The following is a 22,576-nucleotide window of genomic DNA, read 5'->3' on the forward strand; positions in this document are numbered from 1 at the left end:
CTGCAACTTTAACGGTGAGGGCTGTAAACATGCAATTGACAAGGGTTCAGAAAAGATTTCAGTTGAAAATTATGGAAACGAAGGATGACAGAATGAAAACCACAACATTAGTTCTTAGAAACATGAAGACATCCAAGCTTCAAGCATGGGATAATCGTCACTACCTTAAAAATCTAGATAACCAAAGGGAAAAAAAAGTATAATTGGTTATGGAAATCACTTAGGATGCAAGCATTAACAACATTCATCTTTCGGTGGTTACTTTAGTGGGTGTGTTTTGATGGGGATTTGTCTCACTGCTGGGAGAGTCTTATCAGCATTGGCTACATTCTGGATGCTTCAAGATCCTATATTTAATCTGCCTGGCTTACTCAATTTGATTGCACGAGGGAAAGTTTTGGCTGATAGAACTTCCTATCTTTAGGAAGTCGAGATCGAGGAAATGTACCGAATGCTTTAGAAAGTTTTAGCTTACTCAATTTGATTGCATCAGGGAAAGTTCCCCTGCCCCACCGGCGTCGGGTATTTTTATTTTTTGCTTTTATTTTATTTTTAAATTTTTTTAGTTAGTGAAAATTATTGTTTTTTTCCCCCCAATTTGTTAAGTGTTACCCACGTTCCCTTTAAAAAGATGGTAATTCTTTCTCTTTGTTTGATAAAAAACTTAGATTTTAAATAAATTTTAGGCGCGGAGGGGACCATGTTTCTCATACCTAGCCCCGACCCATTTACCTGATTAGGGCGAGGTAGTAGAATGGGATGGGACCCATGAATATCGGGTTGAACGAATTTTTTTGCCTTGTCGATAAGCCATGGAACTTTAGATAATGACTAATTTGTTGGTCATGGTCTACAATATTACATAACTATAAGAGAATTGGTACGTCTGTTAGAGAACAACAAGATTCTCCATTTTACTTAGAGTTGGGCATTGTCTGGTTCGGTTCTACGTGAAATTTCTGGGTATTTAGTAAGTGAAACCGTTGGATCCAAATTTAATTATGGGATCATTCGAATTCGGTTCCATTCGGTTTTCAGGTTTTGTACTATAAGTAATTTTTTTTAATATTTACAAAGTTACATTAATTCTATTAATGACATGTTCAATCTTAGCTCTTACAAAATAACGTAGTCTAATTTTATGTATCTTTTACGTCTCTCTTTGCTCTTATTATTCATAGTTTGGTTGGTAAAATCACAGGAAGAGGAAGATAACGAGCTCACAATAATTAAGAAAGATGTTGTAGGCTTCAATTTGATGTCAATCTTAGCTCTTACAAAATAAATTTGGGTGAAATTTAGGTCAATTTGATTAAATTGCGCTTAGACTGAAAATTAAAATTTAGAAAAATATCATTTGTTCCTAAATAGCTTCTTTCAAAAGGACTTTTTCTTCCTCGGTAAATGTCGTAGTAGAATATATGATTTCTTGGAACAGAGGTTTATTAGTTTTTAAGTGGGTACGTAACTTAACAAGAATTTTCCTTACCTGTCCAATTTCTCATAAATCAAGATAACCATTTGTTCCGGTATAAATAGTCATTATCTGTTCTTCTACCGCGAGAGGAGTTGCTTGGGATTGTTTAAGAAATTCACGTAATCGATTGATTCTGAGTAGCTTTATCGAGATCTGAAGCAAATTATGCAAAGGTTTGTAGCGAATTGCGTCAGTTCTAATTTTAATTTACCAGCTCCTTGTTTCATGGCTTTTGTTGACGTCGAAATTAGCAAGGCTAATCTCAAGTCAACTTTAAGAAAAGATGGCAATTTATTGTTACATAGAATTACAAAATGTATGGAGAAAAAGTAATTAGATTCTGATTTTGTATGTATCTTTTCTTGCCCTTCAAAGGACTTTTACTCTACTATTTATACATGGTTTCGATCAAAATTACATCAAATCAGTCAAATTAACTATAGTACCGAGCTCGGAACTCGGGTCGCCTAATTCTTCTGTGATTGGTCGATGAGGCTGGTGCCCATGTGCCAATGTTTTCCCCAGGTGATGATGACCTGCAAGGGGCTTGGGTTCAAGGCTTTGGATTAGTAGTTTTGGGCGGTGGTGACATTACTTGTGGCAAGTGTGATGATTGATACGGTGATGTGACAGGGGGTAATCATGATATTTTTCTAAGTTAACGGTGAGCAAGTCCGAGCTGGGAGCAGTGATCGAACTCACATCTGCCTGAGGTGGGGTTAGCGAATTGTTTTTGTTAGATCAGAGTTCGGTAGTCAACAGTCACCCCCAGGTCAGTTCTGCTGTAAGGAAGAGCTGACCTTTTTACTCAACTGGTTCTTTTTTTGAGAAGTGTAATTATTGTTGCGCCAACTGTCATGTTCTGACAAGGGTGAGCTGTATGGCATTTTAGATATCTTTTTTTGAGAAGCTTCATAAAGAAATTGCACCGTTTAGGCTACCCAGCATTTTAAGCCATTGATTTTTTCCTCCTTTTTTGGATAGACGGTCTAAATTAAAACCCTTTGACTTCTCTTCCTTTTAAGTTCCTTTTAGCCTTTCATTTCTCCTTTTGGCTTTATGTAATTTTCTCTCCAAGGTAGCAAGACACTCCCAGTGCGTCATACTTTCCTTTTGAGTGAGGTCGTTTTTCCTTCGATTTCCCAGGTATTCCTTCACTTTTTTTCTTCGTCCTTCCTGTTATCACTTTCTTTTCGATCTTTACATGAGTTCGGACGAGTCCAGATTACATTCTTGGGGAAATCAGCATGAAGAATCTATCCCTTTGACTTTTAGCTCGTCGTCTGAGTGTAGGGAAATTTTCACCCCCATCCCACTCTCGATAGCCAATCCGATTACCTTGGTTCGCCCTGAGGGATGGAGCGAGACAGGGGGGATCTGAGGGGTGAGGAGGCAGGTTTTCATGGGGCAATGAGGGAAACGACCAGGTAATTTGGGGAGCCAATTTTTACAAGTCGGTTGTAACGGGTGACATGTTAGCTAGTTGGCGAGAGAAATATAACATTCTAAGTTCGGTAGTTATGATAATCCCAGAACCTTCCGACCATGCTAATGCTCTCCCTATGGGATGCGTTGCTCTAAATTCTGTTATCCTACAAGCCAGGCTTAGGCTACCTATTCCTAGAGTCATTCGGAATTTTTTGTCTTCTTGGGGTATAGCTCCCACTCAGTTATTTCCAAATGGGTGGCAAACGCTGATTGCCACACTCATCTTGTGGGATAGGCTAGGTAATCCCGAGCTTACAGTAGAGCAGTTTAATTCCTTGTTTACTTTTAAGGAGGATGGGAGAAACTCGTGCTGGTGGTATACTAATGTTAGGCCAAGAACGGGAGGTTCTTTAGTTTTAGATACCCCCTCCTCAATTAAGAAATTGAAGGAAGAGTTCTTCCATATGTCGGAGTGTGGTAGTTTCATTTTGCCGAGATAAATAGGGATGACATGGTCCTTGTACTTTATCACTCGCTATGTCTCTTGGTGCTTTGATTGAGGTGACATTCGGGGCTAAGCTAATGATTTTGTTATATTATTGCGCAGATTACAGGAGGCCCACTTTGACTAAGGACACTCAAAGGCGAGTTGAAGCAGTTCAGACCTTGCTAAAGAGATAGAGGTCTAGCAAGTATTTGCTGTCAAATTCCAACCTCTTCCAAGCAGGCTTGATTCAAACTGTGGTTTCAGGACCTTCTGTGGCTGTAGTGTCCACATCAGTCCCTGCCAGTTCAGGTAGATCTTGGGTGATTTTAGCGGGGCGCTAACTGTTAAAGTTGAGATTTATATACTTTCTTGTGGTATTTTTAGCACACAGCACAGAAATGTTGGGATACAATGCAGCCAAGGCTGTGGCTACAGCAAAGGCGAAGAAGAGAGATGTCCTATGTCGTTCTGAGGATATAGAGGAGGAGGTCCCGTTGAAGAGGAACCAAACTTCGACTCCGGTAGTCTCACATGTTCTTGAGGCAGTGCCATCTCCGAGCTCATCTCCTGTGGTCACCATCACTCTGCCCTCTCCAGCCCTTCCTTCGTCAGCTCCGATCGCTCCCTCCTCTGTCGACGCTAGTTCGGCTAAGTCATGGGATAGGTGTCCAAACTTGCAGAGGCCCAGTGTGGACATCCTTATAGGCCATAGGCCTGAAATTTTCCTTGACTATCTCCGAGCTCCCTCATCTTTGAGGGAGGTTACTGCTGCACTTACTTCACCTTTGAGAGACTCTGCGAACCTGCTTACTAGGAGTTGGGGCGAGAGGGAACAACATTTTTTGAATGAAATGCCCATCGATGAGGCCTTAGTGACAGCGCAGCTCTATGGCCACCGCTCTATTTTGTATATGATGGCGGTTGTTGATAAGGTATTCCTCTCAGTTCGTTATATGCCAGGACTTCTGATTTCTTGTAATAGTTTGACTAATAATTTTTTTTTTGAATAGGTGAAGTCCAAACTTGATAAGCTGATGGAAGCTAAGGACCAAGCCTTCAACCTTTACAGCAGCATGGAGGCTAAGAAGGCCCAATTCGCTTCGAAAGAAAGGGAGTATGAGGAGAAGCTCAATCAAATAGGGGTCGAGCTGAACTCCAGGCTTGATCAAGAAGAGAGGTTAATGGAAGAGGTTAGGGCCTTGAGAGCCCCAGAGAAGGAGTCTTGAAGTCGGGCTGAAGAGGAAAGGAAGAGATTTGAAGAGGAGCCAGCCCGGCTTGAGGAGGCCATGACCAAGGTAGGAGAGGCGAATGAGAAGGCGAGGACTGTGACCAAGAGAGCAGAGGAGGCAAAGGCAAAGGCTGTGAAGATGGTTGAGCTCTGGAAGTCGTCACCTGAGTTTGATGCCTTGGCCCAAGACGCATATGTTGTGGCTCTGGAGGAGGTGGTTAAACATATCTAGAGGGAAATGCCTGGGCTCGACATGGCATTCCTTGAGGAAGTGGTTGAGCAGTAGGGAATGAGCTCTAGCGTTTTACTATGGAGGCGGCAGTTCAGATTTCTCCCGTCGATGAAGATACTGCTGCTAATGGGGCCCTCCCCCCTCCTGGTTCTACATAGATTTTTTGGTGGGATAGTCTTTTGAACATTAATGTTTTGACATTTGTAATGGTTTATGTTGACTTGGTTTGTGAACATGTTTTATTGTATTGACATTCTTGACCTTTTATGCACTAGTTTTATCCTTTCGTGAAATTTTGATGATGGAATGTTGTGTAGCCTACGCATGAAGTAGGGCTTTTGGGAATTCCTAAGGAGGCATTTTCACTAAGTGACGTAGCATATACGACCTTAGCTTGGTCTGCACATAGAGCAGGGCTTTTGAGAATTTCTAAGGAGGAATTTCCACTAAGTATTGTAGCACATACGACCTTAGCTCGGCCTGCACATGGGGCAGGGCTTTTGAGAATTCCTAAGGAGGAACTTCCACTAAGCGTCATAGCACTTACAACCTTAGCTCAGCTTGCACATGGAGCAGGGCTTTTAAGGATGGGGTAAAGGTCTACCGTTTAAGTCTTCCAATTCATATGCCCCTTTCAGCAGGCTCTTTATTACCAGATAGGGACCTTCCTAGTTCAGTCCCAGGCATCTGCTGTCGGCCTTCCTTATGGGGAGGAATACCTTTCGTAAGACGAGGGATCCCACTTAGAATTCTCTTTTTCATACTTTTTGATTGTAGTACTTGGCGTTCCGTTACTTGTAAATGGCATTTTTGAGTTCGGCGTTGTTCCTTTTCTCTTCGGCTAGGTCGAGTTTTGTACGAAGAGTCATACGGTTCCTTTCTTCGTCATAAGCAGTTATGCACAGTGAGGGAATGTCGACTTCTAGTGGAATTATAGCCTCTACACCGAAAGCCAGTGAGAACAGAATTTCTCCCGTGCTAGTCCTTGCATGGTGAGATAGTACCACAGCACACTAGAGAGTTCTTCGGCCCATCCTCCTTTAAACACGTCAATTTTTGCTTCAATGTTTGCTTAATGATTTTGTTAATGGCCTCAACATGGCCGTTTGCTTGAAATGGTTTGGCATTGAGAAATGTTTCTTGATGTCGAACTCCTCATAGAAGTCTGAAAGACGTGCGTTCTCGAACTGTTTTCCATTGTCCAAACGATGGAGTGAAGTATGCCAAACCTATAGATGATTGATTTCCACAAAAAGTCGGTCATTTTTTGTTTGGTGATCTTGGCAAGTGGCTCTGCCTCGACTCATTTAGTGAAGTAATCCACTGCAACGATGGCGAATTTCACGCCTCCTTTTCCAAGGGGCATAGGTCCAATCAGGTCGACCTCCCATTTTGCAAAGGGCCATGGTGCTCTCACCGGGTTCAGTTCGCGTGGTGGAGTGTTTATGATAGGGGTGAGGCGCTAGCACTTGTCGCATCTTTTAACAAACTCGAGGGCATCACATCTTATTGCAGGCCAAAAGTACCCTTGTCATATGATCTTGTACACTAAGGAAAGCCCACCGAAATGATTTCTATATATTCCTTCGTGAACGTCTCGCAAGGCGTGTTGTGCTTCTTCTTTGTTCAAACATCTTAATAAGGACGTAAAATATCCTCCCTTTTAGAGGACATTATCAATGAGTGTGTATCTGACCGATATGATTCGAAGCTTTCTGGCCTCTACCGAGTTTTCGAGACATTTCTGATCTTTAGTTATGCGATGATCTCGTCCTGCTAAGTTGGTTTGGGATCTGTATCATAAGGGCCACTTCGGCCTACTCGGTGGCAGGTAGGGATATTCTTCCCATCGGGATGCTATTGAATTCTTCGATTTCCTCACTGGTGGTTAGGCGAGCTAGTGCGTCGGCGTGGCTGTTCTGAGATTGGGGAATCTGCTTGACTTGGGTGGTGTTGAAGCTTTCAAGTTCTTTCCTTACAACTCGTAGGTATTTGTCCATTCTTTCTTCTTTCACCTGATATACGCCATTGACGTGATTTACGATTAGTTGGGAGTCGCTATGTATGATTAGGTTGGAGATCCCTAACCCTGAGGCCATCCTTACTCCGGCGATGAGAGCTTCGTACTTGGCCTCATTGTTTGAAGCTTTGAAGTCAAATGGCAAGGCTTCGTAGAATATGCGTTGCTTTGGGCTGATTAATACCATGCTAGCCCCAGATCGGTCTCCGATGGATGAACCATTGACATAATGTTCCCATGGAGTTTCTTCTAGTAGTTCCTCGATTGGAACGCTGCAGAACTCAGAGACAAAGTCGGCGAGCGCTTGGCCCTTGATGGAGGAACGAGATGTGTACTTTATGTTGAATTGTCCGAGCTTTACTGCCCATTTCACCATCCGACCTGAAGTGTCGGGTCTTTGCAATGTTTGTGTCAATGGAGAGTTGGCGAGAACTTCAATAGGGTGTTCCAAGAAATATGGCCTCAATTTTCGCGTTGCCATCAGCAAGGTGAATGCTAGTTTTTCCAAAAGCGAGTATCTGAGCTCAGCTTCATTAAGCGCTTTGTTTACGTAATAGACTGGGTGTTGGACGTCGTTCTCTTCTCGAGTCACAACAGCACTAATGGCATATTCTGAAATAGATAAATATAGCTCCAGGACCTCATCTGCCATAAGTTTTAAGAGCAGCGGACGTTGAGCTAGTTGTCTCTTTAACTCGTTAAAGGCTTCCTGGCATTCTTTGATCCATTTGAACTTCTTTCCTCCTTGTAACATGTCAAAGAAGGGTTTGCATCGATCTGCAGACTTAGAGATGAACTGGCTGAGGGCAGTGATCCTTCCGATTAAACTTTGTACCTCTCTAGGTCTGGTCGAAGGCTTCATTTGGATAGCAGCTTGTATTTTTTCAGGATTTGCCTCAATTTCTCGATTGTTTACAATGTAGCCTAGGAACCTTCTAGAGTTGACCCCGAAGGCACATTTCCTCGGGTTTAACTTCATTCCGTACTTTCTCAAGATATCGAACATCTCGACAAGGTGCCGACAGTGGTCTTTGGCCTTGATGTTTTTAACCAACATTTCATCAACATACACTTGCATTGTTTTTCCGATCTGTTGGGAAAACATGGAATTCACAAGTCGTTGATAGGTGGCACCAGCATTTTTGAGACCAAATGACATTACTCTGTAGCAGTAAGGACCTCGATCAGTTACAAATGAGGTATGTTCTTGATCTGGACCATACATCTGTATCTGGTTGTATTTGGAGTACGCATCCATGAAGCTGAGTAGTTCGTGCCCTACAGTGACGTCCACCATTTGATCTATTCTTGGTAGAGGAAAACAATCTTTAGGGCATGCTTTTTTGAGATCGGTGAAGTTTATGCATACCCTCTAATCTCTATTGTGTTTTTTCACAAGGATCAAATTTGCGACCCGCTTTGGGTATTTTACCTCGCGGAGGAAACCGTTGTGCAATAGTTTTTACACCTCCTTGTTGAGTGCTTCATATCTTTCGGGATTCAGATATCGTCATTTTTGCTGCTTCGGCCTGATTGAGGGATCCACCTGTAATTTGTGGTAGGCGATTTTAGGATCTATCCCTCTCAGTCCCCGTGGTTCTAGGCAAAGAAATTAAGATTTTGTCTAAGGCCACAATTTCGCTTTGAGTGGAGGGTTGCAGCTTGTGCCCGACTTTGAGTTCTTTTGATGGGTCGTTGACACAAACTTGAACTCACTCTATCTCTTTGATCTCCACCTTCGATCTTGGTCCGTGGGTCTAGTGGAATGAGCTCGGATTCCAATACATTAGCCATATGTACTCCCGAGGGATGCGTTGATGGCTAGTGTAGGCTTTCAGTTGACATCTTTTGGCGAGTTCCCTGTTTCCTTTGACCTCGCCCACACATGGGGTGTAGGAAATTTGATTAAATAGTGGTACAGGGACACCACTGCTCTCAGGCTGAATATTAGGGACTGTCCCATTACAGCATCATAAGGCGACGGAGTGTCGAATACCACGAACTCGGAGTTCGTCTTCACTTGTCGGGTGCTGATCCTGACTCAACTTTGAGTTTGATCGATCCTTTGGCATAGGTCAAGGCTCCACTTAGTCCAATGACCATATTTGAGTATGGTTACAGGAAGTTGGTAGGGATACTCGTCCATTTGAGAGTGTTGCTGAAGAGGATGTTGAGAGCACTCCCCGTATCCACTAAGAGTTTTAAGATGGTTACCTCAGCTATAGGCAACGAGATTACCAGAACTCTAGGGTAAGGATGTGGGTCTGCCTCTTTTTCATCAAAGGACAATTGCTCATCCATGGCTTTCTTGAGGTGCTTCTCTGTTATGCGAATCTCAGAAAGATCTGCAACGATTGGTCTCTTCAGTTTGGTTGTTCGCCCTGCCCCTTAGCATGTTGACTTAGCAGGTCGATATTGCATGCTCTTGCTCCAGCTTGATTCCTTCGGATAATTGCAGTCCCGTAAGGAGTGGAAAATTTCATACAGTAATGATAAATTGATGTAGCAGCTTTTAGCTCGTGCAAAATGGGTCATCCCAATATTGCATTATAGTTGGATGGCAGATCGACTACCACGAAATCTGCTAAGATCCTTCTTTGGCAAGGAGCTTCGCCCAGCTCTACAACAAGGATGATTTGACCTCAGGCTTCAATAGGATCTTCAGAGAATCCCTGTAGTTTTCTTGAGTACGGTTGAAGGTAGCGCTCCGATATTTCCAACTGCCTCAAAGTTTGTGAGTATAGCATGTTGATCGAACTTCCATTGTCTACCAATGTCCGGTGAACTTTTAATCTGGCAACTGGCATTGTGACCACTAGGGTGTCGCTTTGGTCTTGGAGGATTCCTTGGGAATCTTCCTCTGTGAACCAGAACCATTCAGGGTCTATCCTGATCTGCGGGGTTTGATCCCAGTAGTTTGGCATATTCTTGCACTTCGGTATGTCTTCATCTCGCCTTTCTAGATCCCTTAATATATTGATTTCCTCCAACCATCATTTTGATTTTGGCGTGTAGAGATAGATTACGATTAGGGACTGCCTGCTCAGATCGTGCAAGAGGCCCCTATAGTAGCAGTTGCTGCGTCATAGGTCGATCTGCTTCTTTTGGTTTGGCAACAAACTCCTGTAACCGACCTCTACGAATTAAGGACTCAACTTCCTCCTTTAATTCCCGACAGTTATCAGTGTCATGATCCACCATCCTATAATATCAGCAGTATCGTCCTTGGTGGTGTCCTGCCTACCCGTTCTTCTGGATCATATGCTTTTGAAATGCCTCTTTTTCATTAGTTTGTGTGAATACTTCTTCCAAGGAGGCTTTGAGTGGGTGGTATTCCCGAAATTTGTATGGCTGAGCCTTAGGACGTTCTCTTTCTCTCCTATCGTTCTTTCTTTTGGGCTGAGGACTACCGCTTGGTTTTTTCTTTTTCGTCGTATTGCTGAGGTCAGGCTCGCATCTCGCTTCCTCTTGGTTAGAGGTTGTTTCTTCAACACTTATGTATTTCTCAGGTCGATTCAAGAACTCTTGATAAGTTCTTGGGCCGTCCTCGTGTACCGACCACCAGAATCTCGTTCTGGGCCTTAGTCCTGCTAGTACGGCCATAAGTGCTGCGTCGTCGGATTTTTTTCTACTTCCATGGATTACTTGTTGAATCTACTCAAATAGCTTTTGAGGGATTTGCTTCTTCCCTGTTTGATGCTTACTAGCCATTCTTTGGGCATGGTTCTGGCCTTAGAGCCCATGAACTGGGCTAAGAATGCCGTGGCCAGATCATTCCAATTTTTTACCGACCTCTGGTGCAGTCTCCTAAACCATTTCTGAGCTTTGTCTCCTAAAGTCAGGGGGAATGCTCGGCACATGATGGCGTTGCTTGCCCCTTACAGTTCCATCCCCGAGGTGTATTTGTCAAGGTGGCTAAGGGGATCACCATCTCCTTCGTACGCGGCAATCTGGGGAATTTTCAATTTTTCAGGTATTGGTTCCATAAGGACATCCTCAGTAAAGGGGAAATGTCGCTTAATGAGATAGTCTTCAGTGCCAACTTTGTTTTTAGCCTCCAGGTCAGCGATATGTCTTTTCAGCGTGCTCAACTCAGGTTCTGTCTGCTCCAGAGGACGATTAAGACCGAAGTCAGTTCGTCCTCGTGTAGGGGTTAGCGAGTGCTGGGTCCCTAATCTGTCGAACACACTTTCAGTCCTCCTCGTCCCAGGATCTTTACTCCCGACTTCGTCAGTTCGACTTTTTGAGGATTCTCCTCTTGAAAAGTGGAGAGTCCTCCTTATAGGGGGATGTCTTGCTTTTGTCCTCGCAGGGGATTCTACCTCGGTATTTGGTGGGGACAAGTGGGCTTGACTCCATTCCAATCATCCTATTGCATTTGTCAGTTTTTCCAAGGCCTCCCTCATGGCGGTCATCTAAGGGTCTTATCATCGTAGAGAACTTGGTGGGGTATTCGTTTCATAAGGGTGTGTGTGAGATGTGTTTCTAGAACTTGAGCTATGACTCATGGTTCTCGGAGAATGAGGCTATTTTTCACAATTGGACCCTTCCTTTAGTGCCAGCAAGGCTAATCTCAAGCCAACTTTAAGAAAAGAGGGCAATTTATTGTTACATAGGATCATAAAATGTATGGAAAAAAAGTAATTAGATTATGATTTTGTATGTATCTTTTCTTGCCCTTTAAAGGACTTTTACTCTACTATTCATACATGGTTTTGGCTGAAATTACATCAAATCAGTGAAATCAACTACAGTATCCAGCTCGAAACTCAGGTTGCTGAATTCTCCTGTAATTGGTCGATGAGGCCCGTGATCATGTGCCAATGTTTTCCTCAGGTAATGATGACCTACGAAGGGCTCGGGATTCAAGGCTTTGGATTAGTGGTTTTGGGCGGCGGTGACATCACTTGTGACAAGTGTGCATGATTGATAGGGTGATGTGATAGGGGGTAATCATGATATTTTTTTGAGGTAATGACGGGCAAGCCTGAGCTGGGAGCAGTGACTGAACTCACATCTGCCTGAGATGGGGTTAGCAAATTGTTTTTGCTAGATCAGAGTTCGGTAGTCAACAGCTTTAATTTGAGCTGTAGAACCTACTCTGCATATGGAGATACCCACATTAATAACAGGTCTGATTCCAACATTGAATAGATCGGTAGATAAGAATATTTGTCCATCAATAATGAAAATTATATTAGTATAAATATAAGCATCAAATGGATTCTTCTTCTTCATATACATATTCTAATCATTATACAGATCCAAGCAACCAAAAGGAAAATGCTAAATCAGGGAAAAATAATTAAAAATTCGTACTACAAATCCAAATTTATTCATCAGCAATTTTGTGCGTTTTTTTTTTGGATAGAATTATGACCTTTGGATCTTTCAAGTTGAGAGTTATAAACGTGTTTTCCTGAGTTTACAAGCATGCATTTACACCGAACTTTTAACTTTTACTTACTTCTAAATAAAATAACTTGAGTATTATGATATAATTTCATTTAAATTTGCATCAGAAGACAGCCAATGGGTGAACTCATACTGAAAAGGCAATATCATTCATACTGAAAGTTTGAAACCAATAGTCCCCACCTTAACTCATATCGAGTTTGTCTCAAAATTCACAATAACAAATCGGAATTGAAAAGATATTACAGAATATGCCATAGGCCCACAGAACAGAACTTCCACCGATTTATGAATTAACAGAGAATGAATCGAATTTAAAGGCTAGCGAGTGATATATTAAAAAAAAACGTTAAGACAGGGAATCACGGCCAGATCCAAGAGTGATATATTAAGGAAAAAAATGTTTGACCGGAAAGAACTCAAGAAAAGAAGGAATTGGGGAAAGATGATTTCATTTTCATTGATTTGGGCTTGCCTAATTAAAAACAAAAAGAGGCCCACCCACTAACTCAAGCCCAACTGCCCAACAATGAGCAGCCTAAATCCTCTATTCCACTTCTTCTTTCTTTCTGTGTCTCTGTCTGCAAATAGAGGCTCTCTTCTTCTTGGCTCCGGCGATCGACAAATCCAGCCAGTGAAACTGCATTCTGCTATGCAACATTCCGGCAATTTCGACGAATCCAGTTAGGACGGGCGCCCTAGCTCACCACCATCTAGATCCATCGCTGTAATTCGCCGTTTCGGCTACCACAATAGTGTATTTCATTTCCTGTAAGTAGTTACTACTTGACCCACAGAAGATGCTTTTTGACCAATAGCTACATAAACACATTACATTTTGACATTGTTGATTGAGAATCGTATTTGTGGCTACTACTGTTTTACCAGTCGATCTGTCTGTCCCCAATAATTAATTATCGCTGACCACGTCCTATAGAGATCATCGAATCAATAATTATTTAAAAAATAAAATAATTTTGCTTATTTATAATAAAAAAATTGAAAAAATTAGAATGATTCAGTTCTTCGATTCTTGATCTAGAACCGAGAATCAAACCAAACTTGCAAGAAGAACCAAACGGATATAATGTTAGTTAGTTTGTTATTTGTTTTTATTCTAGATGAATACGATATTGAGATATTTTAGGCTCTCTTGAATTTGAAATCTTAAAAAGCGCTAGCAAGCGGCAAGAATTAGGGTTGTCAATGGGCCGAGCCCGACTCGCCAGCAGACGTCGTTTTCATTTTTTTTTTGTTGGGAACAAATAGGTAAATTGAAAAATAAAAAAGTAATTTTAATTTTTAAATCGTGAATTATATATAAAAAACTAGGTAAAAAATTTAAACCCTCCTCCTTTATCCGGGCTTGGGACTGGCTACTTAAATTTCAAGTAGGTGGAGTTAAAAATTGTGTTGTTTGTTTATTTGTTCGTGTACAATTTTTTAAAGAAAATTTAAAACAGTATTAAAAATTATTTTTTCAAGCAACGCTGCGCGTCCTATTACATATAATCTTCGAAGAAAATCTTTCTAAAAATTGAAAGGGTAATCGAATGCCCTTTCAATTGTCAGAAGTCTTCACTTCGAAAATTATATAGAAGTCTTTCACTTCGAAGATTATATATAATCTTCGAAGTGAAAGACTTTTGATAATTGAAAGGGCAATCATTCGATTACTCTTTTAATTTTCAGAAGGAATTTACTTCAAAAATTATATGCAGAGATACGCACAGCGTAGTTCGAGAAAAGAATTTAAAATGTAGATATAATAGTAGTAATAATACTAAGTACTAACAAAAAATTAACTAAATTGGTGGAAATGAATTTTTATTTTTATTTTTTTTAACTAAAAGAGATAGGAAAAAATAAAAATGAAATCTTTATTTTTTTTATTTTTCTTTTTAAAATAGATAAAATATAAACCCTCATCCTTTATCCGGATTTGAGACATGCTACTTAAATTTTTAGTAGGCGGAGTAAAAATTGTACACAAACAATTTTTTGTAGTGTGTACAATTTTTAAAAAAAAATTAAAAGTAATGATAAGAAAAGAAAAGTTTCGTCAATATAATTAAATCAAATATCACTTACTTGACGACATGCAATTTTGGCATATTTATCTTGTAGTTGAAAATGAGTGTCCTGTCAATCCTTAACGCACATTAATGCTTCTAAAATATCTTCTTTCAGTCGGCTCCTGACCTCGCTTAAAACTCTTTTACCTGTACTAAAAGCAGACTCCGAAACAACAGTACTAACCGGAGGTGTCAGCAGATCTTTTGCAATCGCAGATATAACTGGCCAACGTCGTTCATACCTTCTTCAGAATTCAATTATTTCATCTGAATTTTTTTTAATTATTTTAACTGTTGGCATATTCTGGTTGAATTAATCAATTAATTCAGCAAGCAATATATTATGGCTTGAGCCCTTAGATGTATGATGAGAATGAGATACAGATGGTGACGACATGGCAGTGGCAGTGGTAATAGATGAACACATTGCAGATGAATCAAATCTATACGAATTAATGCCTTGAAATAAATTAAATATTTTCGCATCTTCTTCTTCAATTTCAGTGGAAGGAGTAGGTGCAGATGGTACCCGACTAAATTGGTACCCATTCGGTTCGCATATAATTCATACATTTCACATAATGTTTGCTCTAAATTTCTATATGTGATAGGTGTATCAAATGTTAAGACATTTGAAATTTGATCAATTATATATTTAGTTCCCGATAAATTATATCGACTGTCCATCACATATGCTAAAGGAAATAACATAGGCAAATCTTCCCAATATTTTCTAAATTTTAATTCCAAAGCAATTATAATTTCACTAAAATCAGGGTCATTTCTGTATTTATGAAATGTTCTTGCAATTATATAAAGACGTTCAAGCACCATACAACTGGTGGGATAGTAAACGTCCGATAAAATTTTAGTGGTTTCATAAAAAGATGTCAAAATTTTTTTAACTTTCAAAGCTAAATAACAATCACGTTCAGTCAACATACCCTCATCATCACTTCTAACATGTCTATTATTATAAAAGTCAGTTATTAAATATTCAAAACCTTCACATGATTTTAATAATAAGAAAGTAGAGTTCCACCTATGACCTACGTCGCTAACAAATGTTTTTGCATTTTGCACTCCTATTTCGGCACAATAATTCTCAGATGCTTGTTTTCTACTTGGGGAGATTGTGATATATATTAGTGCGTTCCTAATATTTTGAAGTCCATCCTTTATATGTTTTAAACCATCTTGGACAATTAAATTCAAATTATGACATATATAACGAATATGAAACAAATACCCATCAAAATCAGGTTGTAGTACCCTATTCAATTTTTCGGCAACTACTTTATTAACACTAGCATTATCGAAAGTAAATGAACGAATTTTACCTTCGCAATGATATTCTCTAACAATACTAATAATAGCATTAAATATATTATTAGTGTTGTGAGGAAACTCAATAATTTTAAAAGCAATAATTTTTTTATGCATGCACCAAAGTTGGTCTATATAATGTGCAGTTGTAACTATATATGCTCTTTTATTAATTCATTCCCATATATCCGAAGTTAAAGATATGACACCCCCATATTTTTTCAAATCTATAATTAATTGTTGTTTTGTTGAATAAAATATTGTATTGTATCGGAACGAAGAGTGTTTCGACTTACTCCAACGTACCTTGGCTGCAGATATTCTTTCACATACGAGATGTAGTGTTGGTTGTCAATTAATGTCAAAGGCAACTCAGCACCAACAACAAATTTCACCATTCCGGTTCGAACTTTCTCCTCCGAATCACCCATGTGGATAGGGGTGCAGTAGAACCACCGACATCTAGACTGCCAAATTGCAATTGTGTTTGACAGCTTGGAATAAGTCCATGTTTGGCGACACATACTTTGTAATGACGGTTGAGATGTGTGGTACCAATTCCTCTTTGCCATCCAAATTTTTGTTGGCAGTATTTACATATTGCTTTGGATTCTTGGACTTCATTGACGATTTTTCCCGTTGAAATCAACTAAAAGTGATCCCAACATTTTGCTTGTTTCTCCCCTTTTGCTTTCCCCTCACATCAAGAATGTTTAATTCAGTCTCTTCTTCCTGATCGTGTTCCGCTTCGGGAACGTCAACATTATCCAAATTAATTGGATAATTTGGATTGCCGCTTACATGATGATGAAGATTCAAATCTGGAATATCTTTAAGTAGGGGTACATCATTTAGACCTTCAAATTGATTCTGAAATTGACTTTGCGGTGTCATAGGCGATTCGTTTCCTCCCACACTGAACAAATTTTCGACAAATGCACGTGAATCCATTTGTTTAATTGTAATAAGTAATAACTAGTAGAAGAATAATTGTATAAATGTAGTGAGAAATGAAAATTGGATGAAATTTCAATAAATATAGTGAGAAATGAGAATTGGATATTGTATAAATTGTATATAAAAATTGCACAACTATCAACACAATACAAGAGAGTTGAGAGAAAAATAATTGAGAGTTGAGAGTGAATTGTAGAAAATTTTGTGACTAAATACCGCTATTTATAGAAGAAGAAAAGAAAAAAAAATATAAGGACCAAAACGGTCATTGAGTGACCGTTAATGGTCAAAACAAAAAAAAAATTAATTCGGGGACTGAAACGGTCACTGACAGAAGTCAGCGACCGTTGATAAAGTGACCGAAACGGTCACTTTTTAAAGAAAGTGAGCATTTCGGTCACTTTTAAAAACGAGCCCACGAGCTTGGGCTCGTTTATAACGAGCCGCTCGTTTTTTGTGCGAGCCGAGCACCGAACTGGCCCACTTGGCTAGAGCTCGAGCTCGTGTTTTTACGAGCCCGAGCCACTCACGAGCTCCGTTTTCGCGAGCCGAGCGGGAGAGCCGACGAGCCGCTCGACCCATTTGCCACCCCTAGCAAGAATGCAACGGCGATCTAGCAATAGGCGAGCGATAGATTGGACCACACCCCTTCACTTTCTATGTATAGAATCCTTTGAACGTTTATTTGTCATTCCTATCATTCTTTTCATTTCACTTCATCGAAAGTGGTTTTCTTTACGAGCCCGAGCTGCCCACAAGCTCCGTTTTCGCCAGCCGAGCGGGCTAGCCGACTAGCTGCTCGGCTCATTTGCCACCCCTAGCAAGAATGGAACGACGATCTGGCAATAGGCGAGCAATAGATTGGGCCACACCCCTTCACTTTCTATATATAGGATCCTTTGAACGTTTATTTGTCATTCCTATCATTCTTTTCATTTCACTTCATCGAAAGTGGTTTTCTTTGCATAAAACTCATAGTTTGGTAAAGAGAGAATTCCATGCTAGTTCGTTAGTTTGAGCCATTTGAAGTGCTCCTATGCCTAGACATGATCGTTGTATTTTTGGAGATGATTGTCAAGTAAGTTATTATGCAGGGCAAGTTTATCTAAGGACAAAGTGTCAAAACACTTGTCTCGGCCAGTCACATCACTTGCATCTCCTCTTTTTCTTTCCGATTTCTTTCTAACTTAGTATTTGATTTTAAAAATTGACTAACATTTCTTTTGATTTCATGTAAGGTTTGAATAAAAGAATTTAATGATTTTTATTTGAAGAATGGAAAGGATTGAATCCGTCGTCACGTATTCGACTTCGATAATTATCATTTTGCCTACTCAAATCCCATTTTGGTAAGTCGAAACTATGTTCGATTTCGTGCAAGTAAAAGGTATGTTTTGAGAATATAATGTATTGCGTATGCACATTATCAGTGTAACATCCTCAACAGTAATGGTATCATAATACAATCGAGCTTTAAACTCTTCTGCATTTGGCTCCCGACATGATAGTTTCGAAACAGACAGCTGGTGCATGTTCCAAAAAGGGAGAAACCAAGAACATATTAATAAACCCATTTTTATACACTGCAAAACATTAATGACAAAGATATTAAAATTGGGACCCATCTATCCCGCTGAGGTACAAAATACCTTTCTTAATCAGTTAATCACAGCTGAAGCTTCAGTTTTTCTTCTTGAGAAGGGTACTCTTTTAAAAGATTTCAACTTGCCCCTCTGGGTCGACCATCAGGAAATCCTCCAATGCTGCAAGAGATTTTAGCTGTCGGCCAAGAGATGCAATTGTCTTTTGGCACTCTGCAAATTTAGTAGCAGCCACTGTCAATTCGTTGTCCTGCAATCATCATCAAGCCAGATACTACAATTAGAAAGGAAGTTTTAATGCAATGCAAAACTTTTACCAAGCACGTGTAAAAATAGGAATATATGGATTTTATGCACATCGTGCAATTTGAATCTTTATTAACATGGTCCAAGAATGTGTTTGGCAACAAACCTGATTGATTCGGAACTCGTCAATGATTGCTGATTTCTGAATCTGAGAATCCAATTCCTTCCTTAAAATCTCATTTTCTAGTTTCTGACACTTGACAACAATTTCCCCAGAAAAATTCCGTTCTTTCTTAATTTCTTCTTCTAAAGTACCAATGCTTGAATGCAAGGTTTCCAACTCAAGTTCGATTACTTTGAGTTGAGACTCTGCTTCTGCTTTCTTTACCTCAGTAGCCTCAAGTTCCACTTCAATCTTGTGTTTTGATTCGTTTGCAATGATTAACTGTTCTTGAAATTCTACCAGATTAAACTGTGCTTCTTCTAAAAGCTTCTCTGATTTTTTCAGTTTTATGTTTGTATCCTCGACCTCTATCTGAGCTACTCTCTTTGCTTCATTTGCCATAGCCAGCTGAGTTCTCAGGTCCTCCAGCTTCACGCCCGTTTCCTTTAGTTGATCTTGTGACAACTTAAGCTGACGTTGACACTTGCTCAGAGCGATCTCTAAATTTACTTTTTCTGCTTCCATCTTCTCTAAATGCACTTCCAGTTCAGCCGTCCGATTAATCATGGCTTCCAGATCAGCTTTTAAAGGGTTTTCCCCATTCTTGGACTCGGTTTCAAGGTTGCATCCACTTTCTATTTCAGGTAGAGCTGCAAGCCTTTCCATCTCAAGAAAATCATCCATAAGATCAAGATCGACTGAAGGACCAGTGAGGCTTCTTCCGATAGTGTGGCATGCCTCAACCGATCTGCAGCAATCGCTTTGAATAGCCAGCGACCTCTCCCCACTGTCAGTCTGACTATCAGTGGAAGATTCAACATGTACTGAAGATGCTCTACGAGCCACTGCCTTTAGCCTACGACATTCTGCTTCTAGACTAGATATTTTCTTTATGCTTTCCAAATGTTGTTTACTAGCAGTTTCAGCAGCACGGTTGCTCAGGTCTCTCTCATGAGTGCTCAACTTTAATTCTTCAGCTTTGGAAAGGAGCTCGAGTTTAAGGATTGAGTTCTCTTTCTCTGCAGCTTCGAGCTTAAAGCGAAAATCGACAAGCATAGACATAATGGCATCTGTGTTGGAATTTTGAAGTTGAGAATGGAGGCTGGCGAGCTGGTTCTCGAGTTCAGACTGTGTTGATTTCCATTCACAAGTTTTCTTGGCAACGGCTTCATAAATCTTCCCTTCTTGCTCTTCTTTTAGTTGTCGAAGCTGTCGTAAAGACTCCTTAAGGGCTCTATCAAGTGGTCCAACACGTTCTTCAAGTACGGAATTCTTCTGTCTTAAGACTTCAATTTGTTTCTTCAAAACAAACGTTTCATTTTCAGCCCTTTCCCATCCTGGTATTTGAGCTCAAATTAGTATCACTATTGAAATTAAACAAAGAAGAGTCGTATCAAAGAAAATTGGAGTCTCCAAAACAAGCCCTAGAACTGCTTTGTAGTTGATACAACACTGTTAGTGATTGTAATGCTTTCGCCGTGGAAGGGAAAACCCCTCGTTCCTAAGAGCCTAGTTCTTACTATATGGGATACAAGTGCAAACTTGTAGAGATAAGCATAATTTTAATTGCAAATGCCAAACTGAATTCTTTTGAAGAAAATATTTAAATGATACGTGTTATCCATCTCTACCAGCATTTGATAAGCAGGTTTAGATGGTATCAAAGTCAGGCAAAAGGCCTAGTTCAAGTCTCACGCCACCCACCTATAGAAATAGTAAACATGGCGGGTTGAAGATAAAATTTAAATGAATTCATGTGGACCTCTTCTAACGCCTTAAACTATTAAATGAGCTGGTTCATAGCTTCCAACTAAAGTATCAAATGGAGAAGGGGGATTGGGTGAGTGACAGAGAAAGAATAGATTTGATACCCATGACAGCTTCCTCTGCAACTTTAGCATGCTGTTTTACCAAGTCTTCCTTGGCGTGAATGTTTAGAAGTGCTTCTGATAGTTTCTCGGATAGAGTTTTCACAGTATCGTTAAATTCTTCGTCATTGGGCGCAGCTTTCGATGTGACTTCAGTTGATGGAGGGATATGATTCGCCAGTGTCTGTTACAACAACCAAACATCGAGTAGAAATTCTGTCACTTTACTCCCAATCATAAAAGGTTTTCTACCTTCTCTTTGTTTATTTACATTTTATTCTTTTGAGGGTGGGAGATTCAATGAAGAGAGAATGTTGTTTGTGAGGTAAGAATGAGAATAACGTAGAACTCTTCATGAAAGAACGCTCAGTCCATAAATGCATGCTTTCTGAAAGTGTTTCTGTCTGTTGCAAGAGACAAGAAATCTTTCTTTTGCTGGAGGAAAAAAATAATTCCTTTTGAGTTCATTCATAGGTATACATATGTTAAGACAGCACAAAAAATACTGGTGATTAAAGAATGAAAATTGGTACTTTCCATATATATGTTAATAATTGGAGGCAGTATTATTAGTGTTAGCTGGATAGAATGCTTTTCAGATAGGAAAAGGAAGAGGATATGTTGTCCAGCGTGGATATCCACACAATGTGGTCCATTTTTAGTGAAAGATAACATGTCATAATGAACAAGACTATACGACTTTTAGCAATTTTAGCGTTTGAAAATTTTAGGTATTGAATCTTTAGCACAATTCATATATTCGTAAGAAATTCAGAAATAAACATGAAAAATTGTTGAAATCAAAGCCACTTACACCTGAAGCAACCACTTCGTTACAAGACTAGATTCCAGCATTCTTAGCTCTGTTTGGTAGATATTCTTTAAAACTCATTTTTTTGTCAAACTCATTTTTTAGTGGCAGAGTCTCCGAATAAATAATTTTGCTCATGAATCCATAACTTTTCCTCACTTTTCAATCAAACATTTCCCAAAAAAATAAAAAATAATAATAATAATAATAATAAAAATCACAAAATCTATTCATAAAAAAATCTACATGAAACATACACTAAAGTAGAATGAAAGAAAACACAATCCATTTAGAGACTTGAATACCATCAGAAATTGTGGAAACACTCCATAGCATTATAATTGAGTTGAAAATTAACCAAGTCATACTAAACTTATTAGTTAAGTCAATCCCCAAGAAAATAAACAACCCAATTTACGAGTTTCAAATCTCTCAAAAATGTACTGATGAGGTGATGAAATTAACTAACCTGATCGTCGGAGAATCTTTCTGAATGCGATGATAGTGATCCCGAGCTTTCAGTTTCACCACCGGGACTCTTATTCGATGACCTTCTCCTCCACCGCCAACTCATCCGGTCCATTTTTGGAACAAAACTGTAGTTCCCTCGCAATTAGATAAGCTTCATCTGTCGTTTTTTAATCTTAATTTAGCTACCAGAAATCTTACTCTCCTCCTTCATATCAAACATTTTTTTAATTTAAAAATTGGATTACACCTTGAGAATCCTCTAGAAAATGCTTATCAAATGCATAGCCGTGAACAAGAAGTCATTCAATTCACTAACAAATCTCAAAGATCTTGATTATCCAAATAAAGCTATGATGAAGTAACATTACCTTGAGAATGACTAGATGGATACCAGTAAGCAGAAGGAACAACGCCTCTGATTGATTATCGTGTTGTGTGGGAATATTATTATACGGGTAGGAGTAAATGTCTTGAATTTGATAATATTTCTACGTGTTTGACAATAAAAGGTTAGGAGGGAGCGTGTTCATTGAAGATGGAGACTTTCAGACCAAGATTGCGATATTCGCGCGCCTATACAAAAATAGTGGAGAAGTGGGAACCACGTAGTAGCTTACAAGCACTTAGCCAATTGGGTGGAATTTGAATTCTATTGAAAGTTTTTGAAAAAGGAAAATTATCCAGTTCCATACCTTTTACGTTCAAAAATCAGGTATTGATAATATTTTATAAAAAATTATGTGTATTTAATACACCTCCATCCACATCAGC

General features: G+C 39.6%; 1 protein-coding gene and 1 pseudogene across 6 annotated transcripts; both read right to left on the minus strand.

Moving 5' to 3' along the window:
- Window positions 1–1,342: 1,342 nt before the first annotated feature.
- LOC111400246 lies at window positions 1,343–13,010 on the minus strand (annotated as a pseudogene).
- A 5,088-nt stretch (window positions 13,011–18,098) lies between these two features.
- On the minus strand, window positions 18,099–22,359 carry LOC111401107 (filament-like plant protein 3). 6 transcript variants are annotated; one of them, XR_002703920.1, is made up of 6 exons: window positions 22,174–22,359; window positions 21,804–21,962; window positions 20,527–20,707; window positions 18,659–19,992; window positions 18,295–18,496; window positions 18,099–18,168 (listed from the first exon to the last, which is right to left on the minus strand). XR_002703920.1 is itself a non-coding variant. In XM_023028676.1 (5 exons), the coding sequence occupies exons 2-5, from the start codon at window positions 21,915–21,917 to the stop codon at window positions 18,356–18,358; spliced, it is 1,770 nt and encodes a 589-aa protein (XP_022884444.1). In that variant the 5' UTR covers window positions 21,918–21,930; window positions 22,174–22,359; the 3' UTR covers window positions 18,099–18,355. The 6 variants fall into 6 exon arrangements, 5 of the variants coding, with proteins under 5 accessions (XP_022884444.1, XP_022884441.1, XP_022884442.1 ...); XM_023028676.1 differs by having other exon boundaries at window positions 18,099–18,496; window positions 21,804–21,930; XM_023028673.1 differs by having other exon boundaries at window positions 18,099–18,496.
- Window positions 22,360–22,576: the final 217 nt, after the last annotated feature.

The sequence above is a fragment of the Olea europaea genome, chromosome 10 (assembly GCF_002742605.1).
Source record: "Olea europaea var. sylvestris chromosome 10, O_europaea_v1, whole genome shotgun sequence".
NCBI lineage: Eukaryota > Viridiplantae > Streptophyta > Magnoliopsida > Lamiales > Oleaceae > Olea > Olea europaea.